The following is a 23,378-nucleotide window of genomic DNA, read 5'->3' on the forward strand; positions in this document are numbered from 1 at the left end:
CCCCTGAGCCTCTGGCCTGTACCCCAGTTCTGTATGCACAAATAAATAAATCTTTAAAAAAAAAAAACAACACTTCACCAAGGCCAAATTGGTGGTCCCCATTGGAATCTTTGCAATTCTGTACTAAACAATGGTATAGCCTCTCTTAACTGCTGTCCCTCCTTCTGATTTACCCTAACATACCCAGAATGATGTTTATAAAAGACAATTCTTCAAATAACTTCTGTACTTATTAAATTGTCATGAAAATGACAAGGTGTTCAGTTCTAATCTGCTACACACTGAGGCCTCTTTTTGCAAAGGCATGGTAGAGGAAACACTGCTGTTTTCAATCATTAAGGAACCCACACTGGTTCCAGACCCATGGCTCTCATCCACTTAGGAGAATTCTACTGATCTAGAAATGACTGAGTGGCAAATTAAAGTGGAGCACATTCTTGAGATAACTTTCTGGACACCAGTGATATTCCAAATACATAATTAGCTCATAAATTATCAATAGTAAAATATGCTGTGTATTAGAGAAAGAATTAATTCACATGTCACTATGAGTATTACTGATCAATAACTTTAGCAAAAACTCTAAGGGTTCATTAGCAGAAAAGAAATACATATACGTACTTCAGACTTTAATATATTCTTCAGCTTGTTAACCTCCAAGTTAGTATCTTGGACCTTCTGTTTTATATCATTAAGTTCATTATGAGTATCATTCAGTTTTTTAGATAGTGCCTATGAGAAAGAGATAGCTAAATTTGACTACAAAAAAATAAAAAATTGTTCTAAGTCAAAACTACCTTAACTATTTATTTGCAATATACATGATAAATAAAAGTTAATACCTAGTAGTTATGCTCATATAAAAACAGTGAGAAAACAGAAGTCCAAACAGTGAATGAGAAAGCCAAGCAGAGAAAGAAGTAGTACATGTGTGTAACACTTTAAAATGGTTAAAATTAACTAGTAATCAAAGAAAGGATAACTGAAACAATGAAATCCTATTTTGTCTATACAAGTAGTATTAAAAAGTTATAAAAGATAGTATAAAATATTTAAATGCAGTGAAAATCAATAAAAAATGTTAACAGTAGCTATTTCTAGGTGGTAAAAACTAGTTTTTAATCTAGTTTTTAATCAGGATTTTTATAAATACAAGTTATACTTACCATTAGCCTATTTGCTTTAGTTATAAGCAAAATATAAAAAGGCAGACCCTATAAAATCACTTCTCTTGTTCTTTGTTATTCATTAGCTTACAAAAAGCTTATGTTAGATTTAGAAAAATGTTTGATTTACCAAAAAGTATGAAAATAGAACAAAGTTCCCAAATGACCTACATTCAGTTTCCTCTATTTTTATGGTACATTTACTAATATGCTTCATTTGCCACAATTAATCAATGTAAAAATATTATAAAGTTCATATTTTATTGATATTTCCTTCATTTTTATGGAATGTTTTTTTCTATCCCCGGATCCCATTATTCAATACTTTTGAACAAAGCACTTAAACATCTCATATAATTTTTTTAACAATTAACCATTGCATAGTCACATCTGCTCATGTAAATTAAAAATAGTTTAAAAATACAAATTTTTATGAAGCAAACTGAACATCACATTGAGAGTGACAGTGAAGTGTGGATAAATCATTCATATCAAACAATTTTGTTGGGGGTGTGAACGCTTCCAAAATTGACGTCTTTAAGTTCAAATTAAAATAATATTGGAAATGAGAAGTGAGGATAAACTGAAGTATATTGATTTAAAGAAGAAATAATTACCAATTTTTCTTTAAAAAACCAAGCCAAGTACTTAAAAGGGCCCCAAAATGTGGCACAGTGATACCAAAACAGATTAAGAGTTAGCTAAATAAACCTACCCTTTTCATAAAAGTTTCTAAATATCTTTATCATCTGCTTGTTGGTTTATTTAAATATTTACCCCATTACAAAGCACTTCCCAAGCTCTAATGCAAACCAATTAACTCCACCTCCTCTTTTCTTTAATATTTAACATTCTAAATCTTAAATTTTCATTTTGAAGTTATGTGGCATATTGTATATAAAGTTTTAAACATCGCTATTTCAAAAGCCTGAGCTTTCTTACAAAATGAATTAAGAACAGTATCTCAGAAGATATATATTTCTTTCTTGGAGAAAAATATCCTAGGACCAAGTATACCTGGTTTTCTTGTTTAGCTTTAGAAAACTGTTCTTGGAGATTGTCATTCTCATGAGCCAAGATATCTCTTTCCCTAGCAATTTGAGCCAGCTCATCATTTGTTTCATCCAATTGCCGACGCATTCTGGAAATATCTTGTTCACACATAATTAAGGCTTCTGTAGACTGTCTATTTCACAAACCAAATAGTGCATAAGAAGAGACATTTTATTGAAACAAGTAACAAAAAATCTCAGAAAACAGAACATAAGACAATTAACATGAAAACACTTGGAAAAGTTTAAAACACTTAAAATTTATAGAAATACTGAGAAGACAGTGCCCAGGAGTCTCTCTTTGTTGCCAACATTTCACTAAGAAAAAAATATGCTAAATACACATAATAGTCTGGCTGCTGTGTCTCGTCTCCTTTTGCAAGGTCCTCCTCCTCTGCTCTCTTAAAAACCAGCTAGAGCTTATCCTTTATATTCTGAGTCTTCCCATTCTACCCCTTCTCTTAGACAAATGCTATTCAATTTATGGTCCCCAAACTCATCTATACCTATATCCAGATGACTCCAAAATCATCAGCAGCCTTAATTTCTTTCTTAACACTCCAGACTCATATATTTAACTGTTTACCAGACATTTCAACAAGGTCTTATAATCAGAGGGATATCGTCTTTCTCTACACTTTCATTTTGACTAGTATTCATCCCCAGTCAGAAATCTGACATTTTGCTAGGTTTTCTCCTTCATAAGCAAGTCATTCCTCCTGTCTCCTAACCTACTAGCTCCAACCTATCATAACCTCTTTGGTCTGAGTGTTCTAACACAAATATCTCAAAATTCTATGATTTCTTATTGTGCAAAGACAAAACCAAGTCTAATTTGTCTATAATATTATAGCATCTGCGTACTGTTTAGTCTTTCCTTCCCTTACTTCCTCTACTTTGGGTTCTACATACTCATCTACTTGTCATTCAAGAGACTCTTGAACATGACTTGTGGTTCTTTGTTATTTTCTAACCTTGAAAATCCTTCACTTGACATAGCTAACACCATATCCTCTTTTATATGCCCCTAAACGGAGTCAGACCTTCTTTCAACATTAGACCTTCTTTCAACATTAAAGAGCATTATTAGGAGTTAAAAACAAGTCCCTTTGTCCCACTAGTTTTGTTTCTAACATAGTATTTTACCCACAATTGGTACTCAAATATTTGTTAAATAAGTTATTTACCTCGAAGCCTGTTCCATCTCAGCAATGATATTCTTCATGCCTGAAATGGTCTTTTCCTTGAAAAGTAATATAAGTATTAAATAAAAATTATCTTAGATTGTTATTTCTGTTAAAACTGAATGAATAAATTTTTCCTCCCTTTTTGATTTCCATTTTGTTTTAAACATATATGCCCTATTCTTCTTTTCTGTTTCACATCCTAATACATTAATTAATTAATATATTTATACTGGGTGAAAACAGTAGGTTATGCTCATTAAAAATTACACGTTAGCATATTAATGAGGCCATTATATTAAATACCTTGTTAAAAGATGTTTTGTGTAGTGACAGAAACACAAAAACCCCATAATCACCATTTTTGGCAGCAAAATCAATGAGTTGCCACCGAGCTGTTCTAAACTGGGCATAGGACTAATTCACTTCCATGCTTCATGTTATAAAACCCAGAAAAGGGAGTCATATAAAACAAAACTTAATGAATAATAACTCTGATCAAGTATATTAGTCATCTATAACATTTCAAAAAGCTGCTCTAAGTGGAATTAATTAAAATTAATTAAAATTTTAGGTGTTAGCAACTAAGAATGTAAGCATTAATTAGGCCTAACACAAGTTTATATATTTATACACACACACACACACAAACAAACATATATGTGTGTGTGTATATATATATATATATGTATGTAAATAGGTAGGTAGGTAGATTAAAAAAAAGCTATTGATATTCTCCTTTTTTCTAAGTGTGTGGTGAGGCAACAGAATTAGGGGAATTAGTCAAGGTTGAAATGGGTATGAATCTTAATGCCATCCATTCTTCCTTCCTTCTAAACTATCATTGATCCTGAACTAATTAGACACAATACACAGATATTTAAGGCTAACATTAGTCCTAAAAATGTAGGAAAATTATTCTTTCACTAAACTATTAGATTTTAACTTGCCCTTACCACATTCTCCTCTCCAGGGTATTTGTTACCGCTTTTAGCTCTAGTTCCCATTCTGATTTCTACTAGACTGGCACAGATTCCATATCTGGCAATCATGAATAGGGGGCCATAGTTAAAATGTCAATTAGCAAAACCATTAACCATCTCCCTCTTAAGCACAAAACAATAGAAGAAAATTTCAAACAAAAAATACTGCTTAAGAGAATATTTTCATGTGCTGTTGAAATAGAATATATTTCTAAATAATTCCTAAAACTTCTAATGTTTCTGAAAGTACTGCTTGCTAAGCTTATAAACCTAAAAAGGACTCTCCTTTATCAATAAAAATTAATCTTGAAAATAAGTTTCTCTAAGAACATTATACAATATTCTGGGCAACAGAATTATTTGGTAAACCCTACCTACTTTCCTCTTTCATATGATCCTAACGCCATCATGTCTCAAATTACTGAAATGTATGCCATCAGTATTAGCTTAACATTCCTTGTACAACTGCAATGCTTTTCTAACCAGGGACATAGCTTCAAATTATTGTTAAAAATTTAAACTGGGGGCCCTCCCTGGTGGCGCAGCGGGTTAAAGCACTGCACTGAGAATCTAAAGCCACTTCCACATGAGTTCGATTCCCGCCTGCCCCGGAGGTGACCACATGGCGTGGCAGACCTCTCCTGACCCGCCTGCTGCTCCCCTCAGCAGTGTGTTTCCTCGATCTGCCTGTTCTGCTCCCTGCTCTGTCTCTGGCGAATCCTCTCACCCTCCGCATCTCTGGCCTGTACTCCAGTTCTGTATAAATAAATAAATAAATCTTTAAAAAAAAAAATTTAAACTGGACAGAAGGGTCATAAAAATATTTACAAAAAAACAAAACAAAACAATCTAGGCCCTCCCCAGTGGCATGATGGGTTAAAGCACAACACTAAGAAGCTAAAGCCACTTCAACATGAGTGCGATCGCCCCCAGAGTTGACCACATGGGACGGCAGACCTCCGGACCCGCCCACTGCAGTGTACTTTGCTTGTCAGCCTGTTCTGCTCCCCACTCTGTCCCTTGTGAATCCTATCACTGCCCCTGCACCTCTGGCCTGTATCCCAGTTCTGTATGCACAAACAAATAAATCTTAAAAAAAAAAAAAGAATCTATTTTACACAAATAATTCTAGATTTTCTTACTCAAAATCTATGAACTTGCTATTAAGTTTTCTAGTTTTGATTGGTAGCAATTTGTAAAACATCTTTTAAACCTGATTATCAGAAAAAAAATTCACCTTACTCACTATTGTATACTTTTCCAGAGTAACTTATTTCTATAGTTTCCATACTACACTAATCAAACTACTGCATTTCATTGAAGAGTATATGTAAATTCAGTTCTGTTATATCATAATAGAGAATATTTCTTCTTTTGAATGTTTAATGCTACTTTAAAATTGTTTTTCCTTCAAAGGATGTTTCAATGTATTTAGTATAATTGTATACAAAATTCTTCATTTTTAAATAAGCCTGCAATTCAATATTCCTTGTGAAGGAAATGATAATGTTGGTATAGTTAGCAGGATGAAAGAAATGTGAATTACATATGATATAGGAAAGTAAGAACAAGACAGAGTTGAAAAGTATATTTCTAAATGCTATAGCTTTTTTACTAAAAAGCATGCTTAACTACTCAAAAAATTGCTTGAAGATAATGAGGCAAAATTCCACTTAAAAACCCATTTTTCAAAATATTAAGGTATAATTCTAAAGTAATGTATCTACCTTTTCAATTAAAAAGCAATTTTATTATCTCATCTACCTTGATGAATTCAATTATTAACTATAATATTCTCTCCAAACCTAAAAATTCAAGAACTTATATTTTTATATTATTTTTAATATTTTATTGAGGTAACATTGTTTTATAATACTGTGTATGATTTGGGGGAACAGGTTCATCTCTCAGTTGTATGTCACCACACATCACATCACACTGAAAAATTCTATGCATATTTCAACTACATGTCCCAAATATAGGTCAATAAATTCTTGCTCTAGAGATAAAGCTAAGTGAAATAAGTCAGAAAGAGAAAGGTAAATACTGGATAATTTTATTTATATGTAGAATATGGAAAAATAAAACAAAGGGGCAAGATAAACTTGAAACAATAAAAACCCTAGAGATCTGACTGTAGAATTGAGGCTACCAATGTGGGGAGTGAGGGGAGTAAGGAGGCACAGAGGACTATGGGTGCCATGGTGGTGGGTGTGGTGACATGTCTGAGTGAGATTCTATTCCTTGGAATCACATAAGGTGATATAAACCAGTGTTACCACAGAAGAAAAATAACTTACTCTAAGCCATTCTATTTCTTGTATTTTCAACTTCATACATAGAAACTGTTCAGTAAGCACATCTTGTCAATTTTTCTTTCTGAGTAATTATTTCTGACAGGCACTATGACTATCCTAATACAGTGCTTACCATTTTCCTTCTAACTAGTGTCGATGTTACTATTCTCATTTGTATTAACAGTAGAGAATATTTGTTATAAAGTACAGATCTAATTGTTACATTTCACTTAAATTATTTCAGTGATTCTCTATACTCATGACAATAGACTCTAAACTCAAGATACATGTACTTTTATGATTTGTTGCTTATCTATACCATCTCATCGTTTGCATCCCTCCTGTCCCTCACCTTTTTGCAATCTATTCTCTAGCCATACTAAACTATCAATAAAATAAAATTCTCTTCTGAAAGACCCTAGGCTTTCCTATAAGTTTCTCTACCTGTTTGGGTCACTCTTTCTCCTCATACCTCCTTTTCTAAATCTTTTTCTGGCTAACTCCTAGTTATCTTTCAGGGCAGTACAGGTACTATCACTTCTGGAAATTTTTCCAAGTATTTCTCTTCCCTTAATCTAAACCCTAACATTGAATTGGGTGTTTTTCTGTCAAATGCCAATCATGTATTATGCATATATCATTACAACTCTCAGGACATTATATAATAGTATATCTACCTTTCTGCCACTAATATTATAGGTTGTTAGAAGATACCATTTGCCCTCACTTTCTAACATAAAATCTGCTACATGTCATTTAATGTTTGTTGACTCTATAGATGAATAAATGAATGAATTGGTTCTCTAAGGGGGGAAGGGGAAGACCTTATTTTAGTGTTGTTACCTTTGCTGAAGACATTTGTGGAAAGAACTTTAAGAATCCTTATTAGAATCAGCTTATGAGCTAGAAAAGATGGCAAGAGCTTTTTCTTTGTTGTGTGTGAACAATGAAAAACATTGAGTAAGATTATCAATCAGCTTTAATTACTAACTCCATATGCTCCATTCTCAAAGGCCATGGACAAAGTAAAAATGTGCTCCACGTTTTGAATATAATTACAAAGGTCATTTCAATAGAATAAACATTTGATTCCCAAGGGAAAGTACTGACCACATACTTTCTAAGAGTATATTGAAATATCTCTAGTAAGATATTAAATTTTCAGTTCTCTAGAAAAAAAACTGAGAAAATCCTATTTTATTCAAATTCAAATTCAAACATTTCTTTTAAATCACAGCTCTCAGAACATACTTTCATTGCCAAACTCTCTCCAAGGGATGCAATATTCTCAGATTTTTTATCCAAACATGCTTGCAGGCATTCCTTTTCTTTAGCCAGATCGTTCAGGGTTGCACCAAGAATGCTGATTTCTTCCCTCTGGGCAATACTTTGTCTTGTAAAGTTATCTAAATATGTAAGACATTGTTTTAATCAAGATAAACTTTTTTCTGTGTAAGCAGATTGAAATATTTTCCAAAACATATATTTTATTTTATTCAACTGAAAATAAGTACTACGTCCCAAGTTTTAAAAATTTTGTTAATTTTAGAAACTAAGATGAATCATAAAATTCTAAATGACTGAAATGTACAAACACAAACATTTGAATAGACAACAATGAAGAACTCTGTATTAAAGGACTCTGTATCAGAAGTTCTCAAAGTAAGTTATGTGTTGGAGGAGAGGAATCTAAGTGGATAAAGTGGATGAAACATTAAAACCTGTCACCTTCCCCCCCCCCATCTAGTTTCCCCTCTTTGTAGCCTAAATCACTGTTACGTACAAGTCATTAACCAAGTGTCTTCTCACTCTTAAAATTGATTCACAAAAATCAAAGTATTTTTATTTTTTTTAAATAGTACTTAAATTTTTTTTCTGCAAAGAAAATCACAGGAAGTCTGATTCAGGGAGAACATTTGCAAGCCAATTTCAATGTTGAAGGAAGTTAATGGTAGCTTCCAAGTTGTAGTTACTCCACCAGCACCAATAGCATCATCAGGAACTTGTTAGAAATGTAAAATCTTTTTTTTTTTTTATTCCCCACCACCACCCAAAATGTAATTCTTATCTCACCCTAGACCTACTGAATTAAAATTTTGTATTGGGCATGACAATTTGTTTTAACAAGCATTCCTCCCAGATGATTCTAATGCTCAATGAGGTTTGAGAACCACTACTCTATAAAAATGATACAGAACTCCTGGCAATATTCTACTTCAAGAATCCTAGCTCCAGTGAACTTCCTTAGGTCTGTAGGTGATTCTGACATGCACCAAAGTTTAACTGACTTGGAGGTCTACAAGGGAAGTTTTGTTATCCAGGACCATCTAGTGCATCAGTAAGGACAGTTTACTGTCATATAAGGATAATTTATATAGTACTTGAATGTATGATATTTCTTTTCCAAACAATATTTTCTTTAATGCACATATTTTGGGTATTTAGATATCTGAGTTCACATCCACTGGCATAAAACAAATTTTAAAAAAGCTAAACCAGCTCTAGTATCTATTTTGTAACTTTAACAAAATCCTTAACTTCACATCTCACTCTAGCTACCACCCCATTTTTCTGCTACTCTTAATAGCAAACTTCATGAGATTTCGCTGCTCTTTCTTATCTCTATTCCCATAGTTCCAGCCCATTCCTCAACCTACATTTGCTTCCAAATGTAACACTCTATTCAAACTTTTTGTCAGAGTTACCAAAACCTGCATGTACCAAATGCTGTCAGTTTTCCATCTTCCATTTTATTCCACTTCTCAAAAGTATCTGACAATTGAACATACCTTTTTTTAAAAAAAAAAAAAATTTATTGTCTAAAAACAAAATAAAACAAAACAAAAAACCACTCACTTCTGGATTTTCTTCCTACTTCTTTGACTTCTTATTTCTGAAAGCTCTTCTCATTCTCTATACTTTCCTAGGTGATTTCATGATTTTAAATATTATTAAATGTTGATGTGTTCCAAGTGTATAGCTCTAGCTTAGAATCCTTTTCTGAAATACAAACTTACCTATTTAACTTTTACCTTAAATTTTTACTTGGACTTAAAATACCCAAAATGAGAATTTTCCTATCATATATACCTCTTCTAATATTGCCTACCTCAATAAAAAAAAAAAAAAAAAAAACTCCACCCACCTAATCGCTAATGCCATAATTTTTTAAACAACATAATAGCAAATGTTAAAACTCTTTCCTCAGTTTGAAAATGAATTCTCTACTTACGTTTATCTTTTCATGGAAATTACTAGTAAAAAACATCAATAGGGGACTTTAAAAAATAATTTTCTATAAAATCAAATAGTATAGATACAGCTAAGAATATGTATGCTTTCCACCAAAATATGCATGTATTACATTTCAGTTATGAACAAGCCACAATGCAAAAACTTATAAATTTAAAAGTGAGCATCATAAATTTATGTATTGCTGCTTTGTCTAGCTGTTCCTGTTTATTCACTTAAAAATTAAGCCATATTTAAGCACTTGTTCTTAAATTTAAGTGAAAATAAATTTCATTATCAAAAGAAAAATGCATTTCCCATATTTTTACTCATAAAATAAATTTAAGGGTCTATCACCACTGATGAGAAAAAAAAATCCATTTTCTATCATTTTTTAAAGTTAATTATTAGAAAAAAAACTCACCAATTTTTTCATCCAAGCACATAATTTTTTCCTGAGTAAGCTGTAGCTCATATTTTTTCTTAGCCAGGTGTCGCTGAGTATCAGAAAGATCTTTTTCTGTGTTTTCATATAAGAGTCTGCAAACATTTTAATAATAAAACTAATTCTGAAGTTTTTGAGTTTGCTAATTTTTAGTATACTTAAATCTAAAAACTGAGACTTTTATAATATACTTTTTTTCAGTATTTTTATTATAAAACTACACTATAAGAAGTATGTAAAAATTAAAAAGGGATCCTCAATCTTCCATCCAACATAAATAGCATTCTGCTGTTCGTTATTCAGTATTGTTTTGCTATGCATATTTTAAAGTTATACTATAAATTAAAAACTGAATCCTGACTTTTTATCTATATTTAATCACTAATATTTTCAGCTTTACAACACAAACATTCGAACCATTTTTTGACTGAAAAATCTGATCAATAACCATTTATTTTTAAAATCAGAGTAAAATGTTGGCATGTAACATTGCACAAGTATAAGGTGTACTAGGTATAACTTTGATATATATTAAATGATCACCATATAGCCAAATTTATTACATTACATAATTATAGAGCAATATTACTATTTATATTCAAAATATTGTGCTATTATTAGCTAAGTCTTATTTATACTATATCATGGCTGAGTAATATTCTATTATGTAAATGTACCACATACTTTTTATCTATCATCCATTGATGGGCTTTTGGGTTGTTTTTTGACTACTGCTTTGATACCAAAGAAGTCTATGTAGGTCATGAAAACCATTTTCATTTCCTTTGTTGGATAATAGATTTTTAATTTTTGAAGAACCTCCATATGTTTTCCACCGTTGTTGGACCAATTTATATTCCTACAAATAATAAATATGGTTTCCTTTTCAGCAGATCCTCTCAGCATCTGTTGTCTCTTTTCTTCTGATGACAAGTGGGAGATGATAGCTCATTGTGGTTTTAATTTATATTTCCCTGAGGATTAATGGTGTTAAACATTCTTATCACATGTCTGTTGGCCACTTTGATATTGCTTTGCAAAAATGTATATTTAGTTCTCCCTATCTTTTAATTGGGTTGTTGGAGGTTGCTATATAAGTTGACTGAATTCTTCACATAACCCCTTCCTGATAGGTGGCTTGCAGTTTTTTTAAAATCCCCTTCCTGATAGGTGGCTTGCAGTTTTTTTCTCATTCTGTAGGTTGTCTTTTTATTTTATTATTTGTTTCTTTTGCTGTGGAGATACTTTTAAGTTAGATGTCATCCTGTTTGTTGATTTTTCCTGTTGGTGTCACATTAAAAAATAATATTGCCATGATCATTATCAATGAGCTTCTACCCTACATTTTCTTCTAGGTGTTTTATGGTAGAGTATGGCATTTTGTAACAGGTCTTATCTTTAACTATTAGATGTATTTTGACCTAATTTTTGTAAGTGATGATACTATTTTTGCCCCTATCAAGCATTCTTAGCTCCCTTGTCAAATACTATGTGAACATGTATACCAAAATATAATTCTGGGCTTTCTATTCTGTTCCACTGGTCAATGTGCCAGAACCATACTGTTTTCTTAACTATGGCTTTTTAATATAGTTTGAAACTTTAAAATATAATGCCTCTAGTTTTATTCTTCTCTCTCAAGATGCTTTGGCTATTTAGGGTCTTTTGTGGTTCCACGCATTTTATGTGAAGAAACTAAAGATTGGTTCTTCTATTCTGTGAAGAATGCGTTTGGTGTTTTAATGGAGATTGCACTGATTTTGTTGATGATTTTGGTAGTATGGTCATTTACACAATATCAATTCTTTTAATTCATGGTCTTAGAGTGCCTTCCCCTTTGTGGATGTCTTCTTCCGTTTCTTTTGGCAGTCTTAATTTTCATTGTACAAGTCTTTTGTTTCCTTGAAAAACTATTTACTTTTAAGTACATATAACCACTTACTTAAGTACACCCCAATCAATAATATTTCTGTTCACTTTTACAAATAAATCTTATTTTACAATAATTAGGGAAAAGTTAAACATATTTCTCACTACTTATGTAGTCATCTTATTTCACAAATCTTTTGCAACATGGGATTCCTGATTCCTTGGTATGGTATTAAAGCATTTTGACATTTGTTCTCAAGTTGTACTTTCCATTAGCACTCAGATTATACATTTTATACAATTTTAGGGGGACTTCATTCAAATTAATGTATTTATAAGTTGTAATGTGTGATAATTGTTTTTACAATTCTGTTAAACTATCTTCCAAAGTGGCTATATCATTTGAATTTCCACCAGCAACAAATGAGTTCCTATTGATCCATAACCTTGACAATTTCTAGTCAGTGTTCTGGACATTAGTGATTCTAAAAAAGTAAATTTGTGATAGTGTTTCATTGTTTTAACTTCTATTTCCCTCATGATATACAATGTGGAATATCTTAGTATCTTTTCATATGCTTTGCTTCTGTATCTCTTCTTTGTTGGGTGTCTTTGGCCCAACTTCAAATTAAGTTTTCTTATTGCTGATTTTTTTAAAGCTTTTGTGTATTTTGTATATGAGTGTTTCCTCTGTGTTAAAATTTATTTTCCTTTAAGTAATATTGCATTATGACACTATATAAGTATCTGCTGTACATCATTAAGAATCAATGTATGTATACTACAGTTTACTGCCAGAAATTCAATTCCAGCCACCAAACCAATAGTCCTCTATTATATTTGTCTTTTGTAAATATTTTCTCCCAGTCTGAGGCTTGTCTCATTTTCTTCAGCAGATAAAAAAGTTTTTTCATTTTAACATTACACAGCTTGTCCATTATTTCTTTCAAATATTGTGTCTTAGTTATCACATCTAAAAAGTCTTCACCCTTCCCACTTATATTTTCTCCTGTATTACCACATAGGAGTTTTACAGTTTTGCATGTCACATTTAGATTTTTATCATACTCTTTTGGTTATGATTTCTGAGTCTAGATTTTTTGGTTTGGTTTTGGTATATGGATATCCAGCTGTACTAGCACCATTTGGTGAACAGTCTATCTTTGCTCCATTTTATTGTATTTTATCCCTCATCAAAGCTCAGTTGAATATATTTGTTTCTGTAGCCTACTCCATTGATCTGTCTACTCTTTCGCCATGCCACACTGTTTTGATTACCATAGCTGAAGAGTAAATTTTGAACAAGGATAGTGTCAGTCCAATTTTGTTCTTCTTCAATAATGGCAAGTTTTAGTCTTTTACCTCTCCATATAAATGGAGAATCAGTTGGTGATACCTATAAAATAATCTGCAGTCACTTTGTTAGAATTATATTGACAATCAAGTTAAGCTGAATTGACACCTTGACAATATTGAGATTTTCTACCCATGAGCATGGAAAATTTTAATTTTTTTTCCCCCCAAACATCTACCCACCACCATTACTGTATCCCCACCATCTCTCATGCTCTTAGCCTTTGGTAACTTCATTTGGCTTCCACTGTCCACTAGTTTATTTTGTTTTTTTGTCATTTTCTGCCTAATTTCCTTATGTTGCAGAGAGGTGAAATCACCTAATATTTGTGTTTATCTTTGGATGAATTTCACTCTGCATGATTGCCTCAAGTTCCTACCATTTTACAGCAAGTGGCAAAATTTAATCTCTCCTTATAGTTGAATAGTACTCCACTCTGTGTGTGTTATATCACCTAATCTTTAGACAGTTATCTATCAGTGGGCACTTAGACTGCCTCCACATATTATTGTAAATACACTCCAATAAACATTGTGGCGCATATAACTCTTCAAAATTGATGATTTCTTATTCTTGGGATAGATACCCAGTAGTGTTTTTGCTAAATCATATGGTTTTTAGGGTTTTTTTTGCTTTGTTTTGTTTTTTTAAACGATTTATTTATTCGTACAGAACTGGGGTACAGGCCAGAGATGCGGAGGGTGAGAGGATTCTCCAGAGACAGAGTGGGGTACAGAACAGGCAGATCGACGAAGTACACTGCTGAGGGGAGCAGCAGGCGGGTCTGCCCCGCCATGTGGATCACCTCCGGGGCAGGCGGGAATCGAATTCATGCGGAAGTGGTTTAAACTTCTTTGTGTTGTGCTTTTTAACCCGCTGCACCACCAGGGAGGGTCCAGTTTTCAGTTTTTTGAGGAAGGTCCAAACTGCTTTCCAAAATGGCAATACCAATCTACATTCCCAGCAATAGCACATAAGGATTCCTCTTTCTCCACATTCCAATACGTGTTAAGTCTTTTTGATATAATTCATCCCTCTTTGGGTATGAGATGGAATCTCATTATGCTTCTGATTTGCTTTTTTTCTAGTAAGAATTGATGATGAACTTTTTTTTTTTTTTTTTGCTGGTCATCTGTATATTCTCTTCAGAAAGAAAAAATATTCAGCTCTCTGCCCATTTTTAAGTTGGGTGGTTTTGTTGTTAAATTGGGTAAGTTCTTCTTAGAATATTAACCCCTGGTCAAATCTGTGATGCACAGTTATCTACTCCCATTTGGTTAAGGTTGTCTTTTCAGTCTTCTAATATTTTCTTTTGTTTTGCAAAAGCTTTTTAATTAATGCAGTTCCAGTTTATTTTTGTTTTCATTTCTTTTGCCATTGGATTAAAGTTCCCAAAGACAACTCCATCATTGACGTCATGGAATTTATCACTTATGTTTTTCTACACATTTTACAGTTAAATCCAAATCATTAACCTATTTTGAATTTTTTTTTAAGATTTATTTATTTATACAGAACCGGGGTACAGGCCAGAGATGCGGAGGGTGAGAGGATTCACCAGAGACAGAGTGGGGAGCAGAACAGGCAGAGCGACGAAGTACACTGCTGAGGGGAGCAGCGGGCGGGCCAGGAGAGGTCTGCCACGCCATGTGGTCACCTCCCGGGCAGGCGGGAATCGAACTCATGCGGAAGCGGCTTTAGATTCTCAGTGCTGTGCTTTAACCCACTGCGCCACCAGGGAGGGCCTTGAATTTATTTTTGTGAATAGAGTTAGGGAGTGATCAAGTTGTTAATGTAGATGTCCAGCTTTCTCATCATTTGTTTAAGAGATTTTCCTTTTTCTATTGTATGGTTGTGGCTCCTTTGTCATAAAGTAGGTGTCAATATATGTCTATATTTATTCCTGGGATCTTGATTCTGTTCCATTGATCCATGTTTCTGTTTTAGTCTAATACCAAACTATTTTAATTATTATTGCTTTATAATATAGTTTCAACTCTAAGACCATGCCGCCTTCGTTTTTCCATTTTTTGTCAAAACTGCTTTAACTATTTGGGGTCTTTTGTAGTTCCACATAAACATATTTTGTCCCACTTTCTTGAAAAATATGGGAATTTTGATAATGGTTGCATTGAATATTTATTTTTCCAAAGATGATATATATATCATCTTTGGAAAAATGGCCATTTTGACTATATGAATTCCTAATCTGTAAACATGGGATATCTATACCATCTCTGTTTCTTTTTAGAATAGTTTTCACATTTAGTTCTTGATTTTATCCACCTGTTTTGTGGTTTTCCTCATATAGATCTTTAAACATTTTGTTAGATTTACAATTAGTTATTTCATTTTGGGGTAGTGCTAAATGGTATAATGTTTTTAATTTCATATTCCACTTCCGTTGGAATACAGGAAAGCAACTGACCTTTTAAATTTTAAATTAACCTTGCACCTTACCACTATAACAATATATGTAACTACTAGTTCCATTTATTTTACTGATTCTATTGATAGAATATCATGTAATCTTGGGTATATTTTAGTGTTAAAAATCATACTAGCTTCAAATATCCAAGCTAAAACTGAACCAGTCTGGGAATTATTAGACAAAAATGCCCAAACTCACATTTTATTAACAGATAGCTCTATCATCATTCAACTGTATTGAACATTCTAAATTCTTGGGCCTAGAGATCACTGATGTACAGAAACAGACATACAGACCTTTTTTTTTTTTTTTTTTTTTTAATATACTTCTAGGTTATGAAAGCACTCCAATATGTCACAAGTATTTAGTGATGTAACATAAAACCCCACAGAACAACTTCTGGATACTAAAATATACCTATTTACAGTGAAATTTTCATTTAAGCAATACAAAAAGATGGGTATTAATTTTGAAACCCTGGGAATTCTGCTCTTCATTAGTGAATCCCAAGCATTAATGATGCACTGCAGAACTTCAATTTAGACATATTGAAACCTAGATGTACGCTGAACTAAATTCAGATTTCAAACTCTATTAAGTAGTGGTGTAAAAAACCTTGTAGTGTTCTCATTGATTAACAAAACAGAACAGGGACAAAACATTTTGACTTCATTATAGTTCAATTATGTAGGTCCTGAATAGTTCTTGGTAATTCTTTACCTTTTATACATATAAATATAATAAATGTCAGTAAATTATAAAATATAAGATATTGTTCCAAAAAATTGACAGCTTGGGATTTCTCTGTTGGCACAGGGGTCAAAGACAGTGCTATCAATCTACAGTCAGCCACCACAGCACAAGTGTGATCCATACTAGCCAAAGAGGTGACCCACATGGCACAGCAGACCTCTCTAGTCTCACCCACTGCTCCCTTCAGCAGTGTTTCAATCTGCCTGTTCTGTTCCCTACTCTTAAGTCTCTTGTGAATCCTCTCAACCCTGCACCTCTAGCCTATACACTAGTTCTTGTATGCATAAATAAGGGCAACTGACCAGCTTGAGAGCTCACAGAATATTCTGCCCATTAAATTTCATAAGCTTGAGATCTCACAAAATATTCTGTAAAAATGGTAAAGTTAAACAAAAAGCCAATCACAAAACGGCAAATAAAAATTATGCATTTCAATATTTGACATCACATTAATGAATAACCAGGGGACCAAAAAAGTAGCATAATGGTAATTAGAAAATATTTTATAAAGAAATGTAAAAAAACTCGTAGGGGGCCCTCCCTGGTGGCGCAGCGGGTTAAAGCACAGCACTGAGAATCCAAAGCCACTTCCGCATGAGTTCGATTCCCGCCTGCCCTGGAGGTGACCACATGGCGTGGCAGACCTCTCCTGACCCGCCCGCTGCTCCCCTCAGCAGTGTACTTCCTCGATCTGCCTGTTCTGCTCCCCACTGTCTCTGGTGAAGCCTCTCACCCTCCGCATCTCTGGCCTGTACCCCAGTTCTATATGAATAAATAAATAAATCTTTAAAAAAAAAAAAAAACTCGTAGGATACATGCAGTATTTTGAGGAAAATTTAAGGCCTTAAATATTTATATTATAAAAAAGCTTGAAATGTGGTAATATAAGCATTCATGTGAAGAAATTTTTAGGACTAGAAAATGAATGTAAAGAAAACAGAGGGAAAGGAATAAATATAGAAGAGTAGTGAAATAATAACATAAAACCATTGAGGTTCACAAAGCAGAAATTAGTCCTTTGAAAATTTTAATAGACTACAAAAAGAAGAAATCACTATATTATTATGTGGACATTAAATTTTTGATTGTAATATTACTCTAAAAATATTTCCCATTTAAGCAAGATGGACAAATGTCTCAAAAATTATACTGACTGCCCTGAAAAGAAATTATTAATTGTTCCTACATCATCAAGTAAAGACTTCCTTCAGGAAAGTTGATACCCAAAGATTTCACTGGAATGTTCTAAACTCCAATATTATACAAATTCTTCCAGATAATGAAAGAAGACAAAGTAGTTTAGAAAGATTATTATGAGGGGTTACATTATCTTGATATTAAAATCTGATTTTAAAAAGCATCAGAGAGACAATTATTGACTAATATCAAATGTTGATGTATTAGTTAAATGAGACCAGAAGTATATAAAAAGTATAATAATCCTGACCAATTTTGATAAAGCTGTCTTCATTCCAAAAAAAAAATCTCAGTAATATAGGAGTAAAGGGAAATTTCTTTAACCTTATAGAAAACATCTATGAAAACCGTATAGCTAACATTATACTAAATGTTGAGAGTCTGAATGCTTTCCCCTTAAGATGTGAAACAAGACAAAGACGTCAAGTTCACCCCTTCTATTTAACAGTTTACCGGATACTTTACTGCAATAAGGTGAGAAAAAGAAAAAAAAAAGCATAAAAGTATAACTGTAATTCAAAGGAACTAACTGCCTCTAAAATATTAAGTGGCATCTATAGAGAGTATATATGTACAGAAAATTTCTCTCCTGCTCATCTAACCACATTAACAGGGCCCCAATATATTCACAGCGATTTACACCTGAAGAGATACAAAATACAATTTCTCACAGAAAAAGGGTATGTAAAACCTAAAGTGAACAGGAAAAACAGAAATCAGGACAACAGAATTTTAATCCTTTGGCTTCTACAGCCACAACAAACTGAACAGGTCACCTAGACATTCACACTAAATACCTATTTATCTCCATTACTAAATACCCAATTCCATTTGCCATCTTTCAGCAAAAAATTATAAGGCATTAAAAAAGTCAAGTAAAAACACTCTGAAAGATCAAAATCTGATGCAGATGTGATGCTGCCATGGAATTATCTGACAGACAATTTTACACTTGATTGACTGGTTAAGGGCACTAGTGGGAAAAGTATACAACAAGGCTGCTGAATATTACATACAGTAAAAGGTGAGAGACATCAGCAGAGAGAGAAATGCTTGATCAAAAGAAAATGCTGCAAGCACATATTGTGACAACAATCAAAGAATTCCCTGGATGGGTTCATCAGTGGACAGGACAAAGTCAAGGGTAAGTAATGAGCCTGAACATAGGTCCATAAAAAACTTCCAAATTGAAATGTAAAGAGAGAAAAGACTGAAAACAAAGGAAAAAAAAACAGCGAATAATGGGTGTAATTAAAAGGCCAACGGAACAGAAAGAGCATAAGAAATACTTGAAGTAATAAATGACCAGGACTTTCCAAAACTAATGTATAGTATAGCCAATACAATATTGAAGATAAAGTTGATGGATTCATACTAACTGGATTCAAGACTTATTATAATGTTAGACAAACCCAGAAAGCAGAGTTTAACAAAAGGAGGGGGAAGCAGATCAATGGATCAGAATAGACATCCCAGAAATAGGCCCACACAAATACTCTCTGATAAAGGAACAAACTTAATAGTGAAAGGACGAGAACAATTTTAGGACAACCATACCCAAATTAAGTGAATCTAGACACAGACTTGACACTTTTCACAAAAAATTAACTCAATATGGATCACTGCCCTTAAGAGTAAACTGCAAAATCTCACAACTTCTAGGAAATAATATATGCCCTTGAGTTTGGGGATGAATTTTAAATATAAAACCAAGAGCACAATCCATGAAAGAGAGTTGGTTAAACTGAACTTCATAAAATTTAAAACTTATGCTTTGCAAAAGACATCATTTAAAAAGAACAAACTGGAAAAATGTATTTGCAAAATACCTAATCTGTTAAGAACCTGTTTCCAAAATATACTAAAAATTCTTAATACTCAACAATTTAAAAAACAGCAAATATGAGGAAAATGTCTAGAACAGACACCTTACCAAAGAAGATACATAGATGGTAAATAACCACATGACAAGATGCTCCACATCATTTTTCATCTGCAAACTGCAAATTAAACAATTTTTTAAAACTCTTCTTTTAATGGCTAAAGTCTAAAAATCTGACATCAAATATTGACAAGAACGTGGCAAATTTGAGTGAAAAACTTTCATTTATTGGTTGTAAAATGCAAAATGGTGAAGTCACTTTGGAAGTGAGTTTAGCAGTTTCTTATAAAGCAAAGTACAGTTTCAGTGTATGATCTAGTAATTGCGTTCCTATGCATTGTGTTGCTTAACTGATTTGAAAACTTATGTCCACACAAAAAAAGTTTATAGCAACTTTATTCATAATTGGACCAAATTGGAAGTAACTGAGATGTCCTTCAATAAATGCATGAATAAACACACTGTGGTACATATATGAGATAGGATATTTTCAGTGATAACAAGAAATGAGCTATCAAGATAGAAAGACATGGATGAACCTTAAATGCACATTACTAAATGAAAGAGGACAGTATGAAAAGACTATATACTACATGATTTCAATTATGTAACATTCTGGAAAAGGTAAATATTACCTCAGCCAGGTGATCAAGGGCATATCAGATGTGATAAACCATATTGTTAGTATGTGTCCATGATTATCCTAGATATATTACATACCCTAAAATGATATTTTACCTCTGTGACTTTTTCAAAAACATATTACCCAGACTAATCATGAAAAAATATCAAACACACCCCAACTGAGAGACATTCTACAAAATACCTGATCAGTACTCCTCAAAACTGTCAAGGTCATCAAAAACAAGGAAAGTCTGAGACTGTCATAGCCAAGAGAAGCCTAAGGAGACATGACAACTAAATGAAATGTGGTGTCCTGGATGGGATCCTGGAACAGAAAAAGCACATTAGGGAAAAACTAAGGAGATCTTAATAAAGTATGGACTTTAGTTAATAATAATGTATCAATAGTGATTCACTAATTGTAACAAATGTATAATACTAATTTAAGATGGAAAAACAGGAGAAATTGGTCTAAAATTAAAATAATGTACAGAGGAACTTGAGTAGTCAAAATAACTTTGAGAAAGAACAAAGTTAGAATACCTACACAATTTACTCTAATTTGAAGACTAAAAAAATTTAAAAATAAAAATAATCCTGCATCAAGATATATAAGTAAATTAATGGAACAAAATAATCAAGAAAAAGGCCCACATACACATGGAAAACAGATTTTCTACAAAGCTGCAAAACAATTTAGTATAGAGAGGATAGTTTTTCAACAAATGGTGCCAGAACAACTGGATATCCAGATGCAAAAATAAGTGAAACTTTGACCTATGCCTTGTACAATATATAAAAATTAACTTGCAATGGATCAGAGACTTAAGTGTAAGAACTAAAACTATCAGAAGAAAACCTGGGAGAAAAATCAGTGACTTCAGGATTGACAAGGACTTAAAAGAACACAAGCCACATATAAATTTTTTGAAAATCAAAACATTCCACTTAATCAAAACTGAAACATTTGCTCTTTAAAGGCCATTTTAAGAAAACAAACAAGAAGACCGGCAGAAGGTAATTGCAAAACTTATATCTGATGAAGGACTATATCCAGAATATTAAAAGAACTTTTACAACTAAATAATATAAACTCACTAAAAGTGTGCAAAAGATTTGAACAGACATGTCACTAAGGAAATTACATATATGGTACATAAACACATGAATAGATGCTCAAAATTTTAATCATAAGGAAAGGAAATTAAAATCATAATACATACCTCTTAGAATGGCTAAAACTAGAAAGATACCAGGTGTTGGTGTGGATATTTAACACTGGAACACACACACACACACTGCTGGTGTGAATGTATAATAAAGTTGTACAACCACTTTGGGCAACAGTTTAATGGCTTCTTCAAAAGTTAAACATACATCATCGTATGACTCAACCACTCTATTTTTAGGTATTTATCCAAGAGAAATAAGAGCATATGTGTATACAAAAACTCATAAAAGAATGTAACAGCTTTAATTGTTATGGTCCCAAACTAGAAACAACTGAAATGTCTTTGTAGACACCTATAAATTGGAACACTATAAAGCAATAAAAAGGAATGAATTATTGATTACATATGACAACATGGATTAATTTCAAAATAACTATGAGTAAAACTGTCCAAAAAAAAATCTGTACACTGTATAATTTTATTTATATAACATTTTAGAAAATTCAAACCAAACTCACTAATAGAAACAAATCTGTGGTTGCCTGGGATAACGTAGGGGAGAGGTTACAAAGCAGCTTTAGAGGACTTTTAGGAGTGATGGCCAAGCCACTATCTTGATAGTGATGATAATTTCACAAGTACCTACATATGTCAAAACTTACCACCTGAACACTTTATGTGCAGTTTATTCAACGTATGTCATTACATTTTAATAAAACTGTTAAAGGGAAAAAAGTTCATTAAAAAACCCCCAAAATATGAAGTATGTTAGAATACTTTAATAACCTACTAAAATTGTTTCAAAGAAATTCTAATGATATGGGAATTGTGGTATAGAATTAAGTAAAACTGGCTCTCTATATAATTTAATAAAGGGTGATGTCAATTACATAGAAAGCTCACATACACACAGAATTATTTCTGGTTAGAAGTATCTATTGGGTTGTCAGAAAAGTCATGGTGCTTTTTTTGTTTTTCAAAGAAAAAAATACATCATGTTTACTTTTCCAACAACCTATTAATAGTTTTCTTTGGTTAGGTTTATGGAATAGTGAATGAGTTAAATTTACTTTTTTCCATTTTCCAATGTTTTCACATTTTATTTTTATTTTTCCTGGGAAACAAGAAACTAAAAAATAAATGAAAGGAAAGCATTTGTTGATTCTCTGGCCTGACAAGAGACTCAAATATATGTAACACAGATCCTTGAAAAGTTAAAGGCAGAACTCAAGGAACTTATATGTGAACCACATAACTATAACTATATTTTACTCTCACCATACGCTATTTTTTCAAATGTTCATAGATGAAATGGAACCAAACCTTGCTGAGTCTGTAGAATCTCTGTTTCTCATATCAACAGGCAGTAAAAGTGACACCATTTATATGGAGAACTTCAAAAACTTATTTCCTTATACTTATTGCCCTTTGCTTTAAATGGCACTTCTTATGCAACCATTCCAGTATGTAGCAAGAGCTAGTCACAGTACTTGAAATTCAATTAATAGAAGCTACATTACATGTTTCTATTTCTCTGCTAGGACTTTTCATTATATATATTCTAAATCACTTTATTTTCCTTAGCTATGTTAAACCTGTGCTTTATGCTTTCTCATGCCATTCAGATCTCAGGACAGAATGTAAATTAAATAATCAAATAACAATGTCAAATATGTTCTATACCTGGAAGAGTTTAGTAAAACCTATTTCAGTTAAATATTGCGGCTTTCTGCAAATA

At 32.5% G+C, this 23,378-nt stretch overlaps 1 protein-coding gene across 9 annotated transcripts in view; it reads right to left on the bottom strand.

Moving 5' to 3' along the window:
- TSGA10 (testis specific, 10) overlaps window positions 1–23,378 on the bottom strand; it is a 76,650-nt gene that overhangs the window by 26,131 nt on the left and 27,141 nt on the right. For all 9 annotated transcript variants that reach the window (XM_012727477.1, XM_012727482.1, XM_004686154.2 and 6 more), the window contains 5 exons: window positions 10,338–10,453; window positions 7,934–8,088; window positions 3,406–3,461; window positions 2,184–2,352; window positions 622–732 (listed from right to left, as the gene is read on the bottom strand). In XM_012727477.1, coding sequence (XP_012582931.1) covers window positions 622–732; window positions 2,184–2,352; window positions 3,406–3,461; window positions 7,934–8,088; window positions 10,338–10,453 — 607 coding nt within the window. The remainder of the gene's footprint in view (window positions 1–621; window positions 733–2,183; window positions 2,353–3,405; window positions 3,462–7,933; window positions 8,089–10,337; window positions 10,454–23,378) is intronic.

The sequence above is a fragment of the Condylura cristata genome, unplaced genomic scaffold (assembly GCF_000260355.1).
Source record: "Condylura cristata isolate star-nosed mole 26May11 unplaced genomic scaffold, ConCri1.0 scaffold00020, whole genome shotgun sequence".
In the NCBI taxonomy this organism is placed as follows: Eukaryota; Metazoa; Chordata; class Mammalia; order Eulipotyphla; family Talpidae; genus Condylura; species Condylura cristata.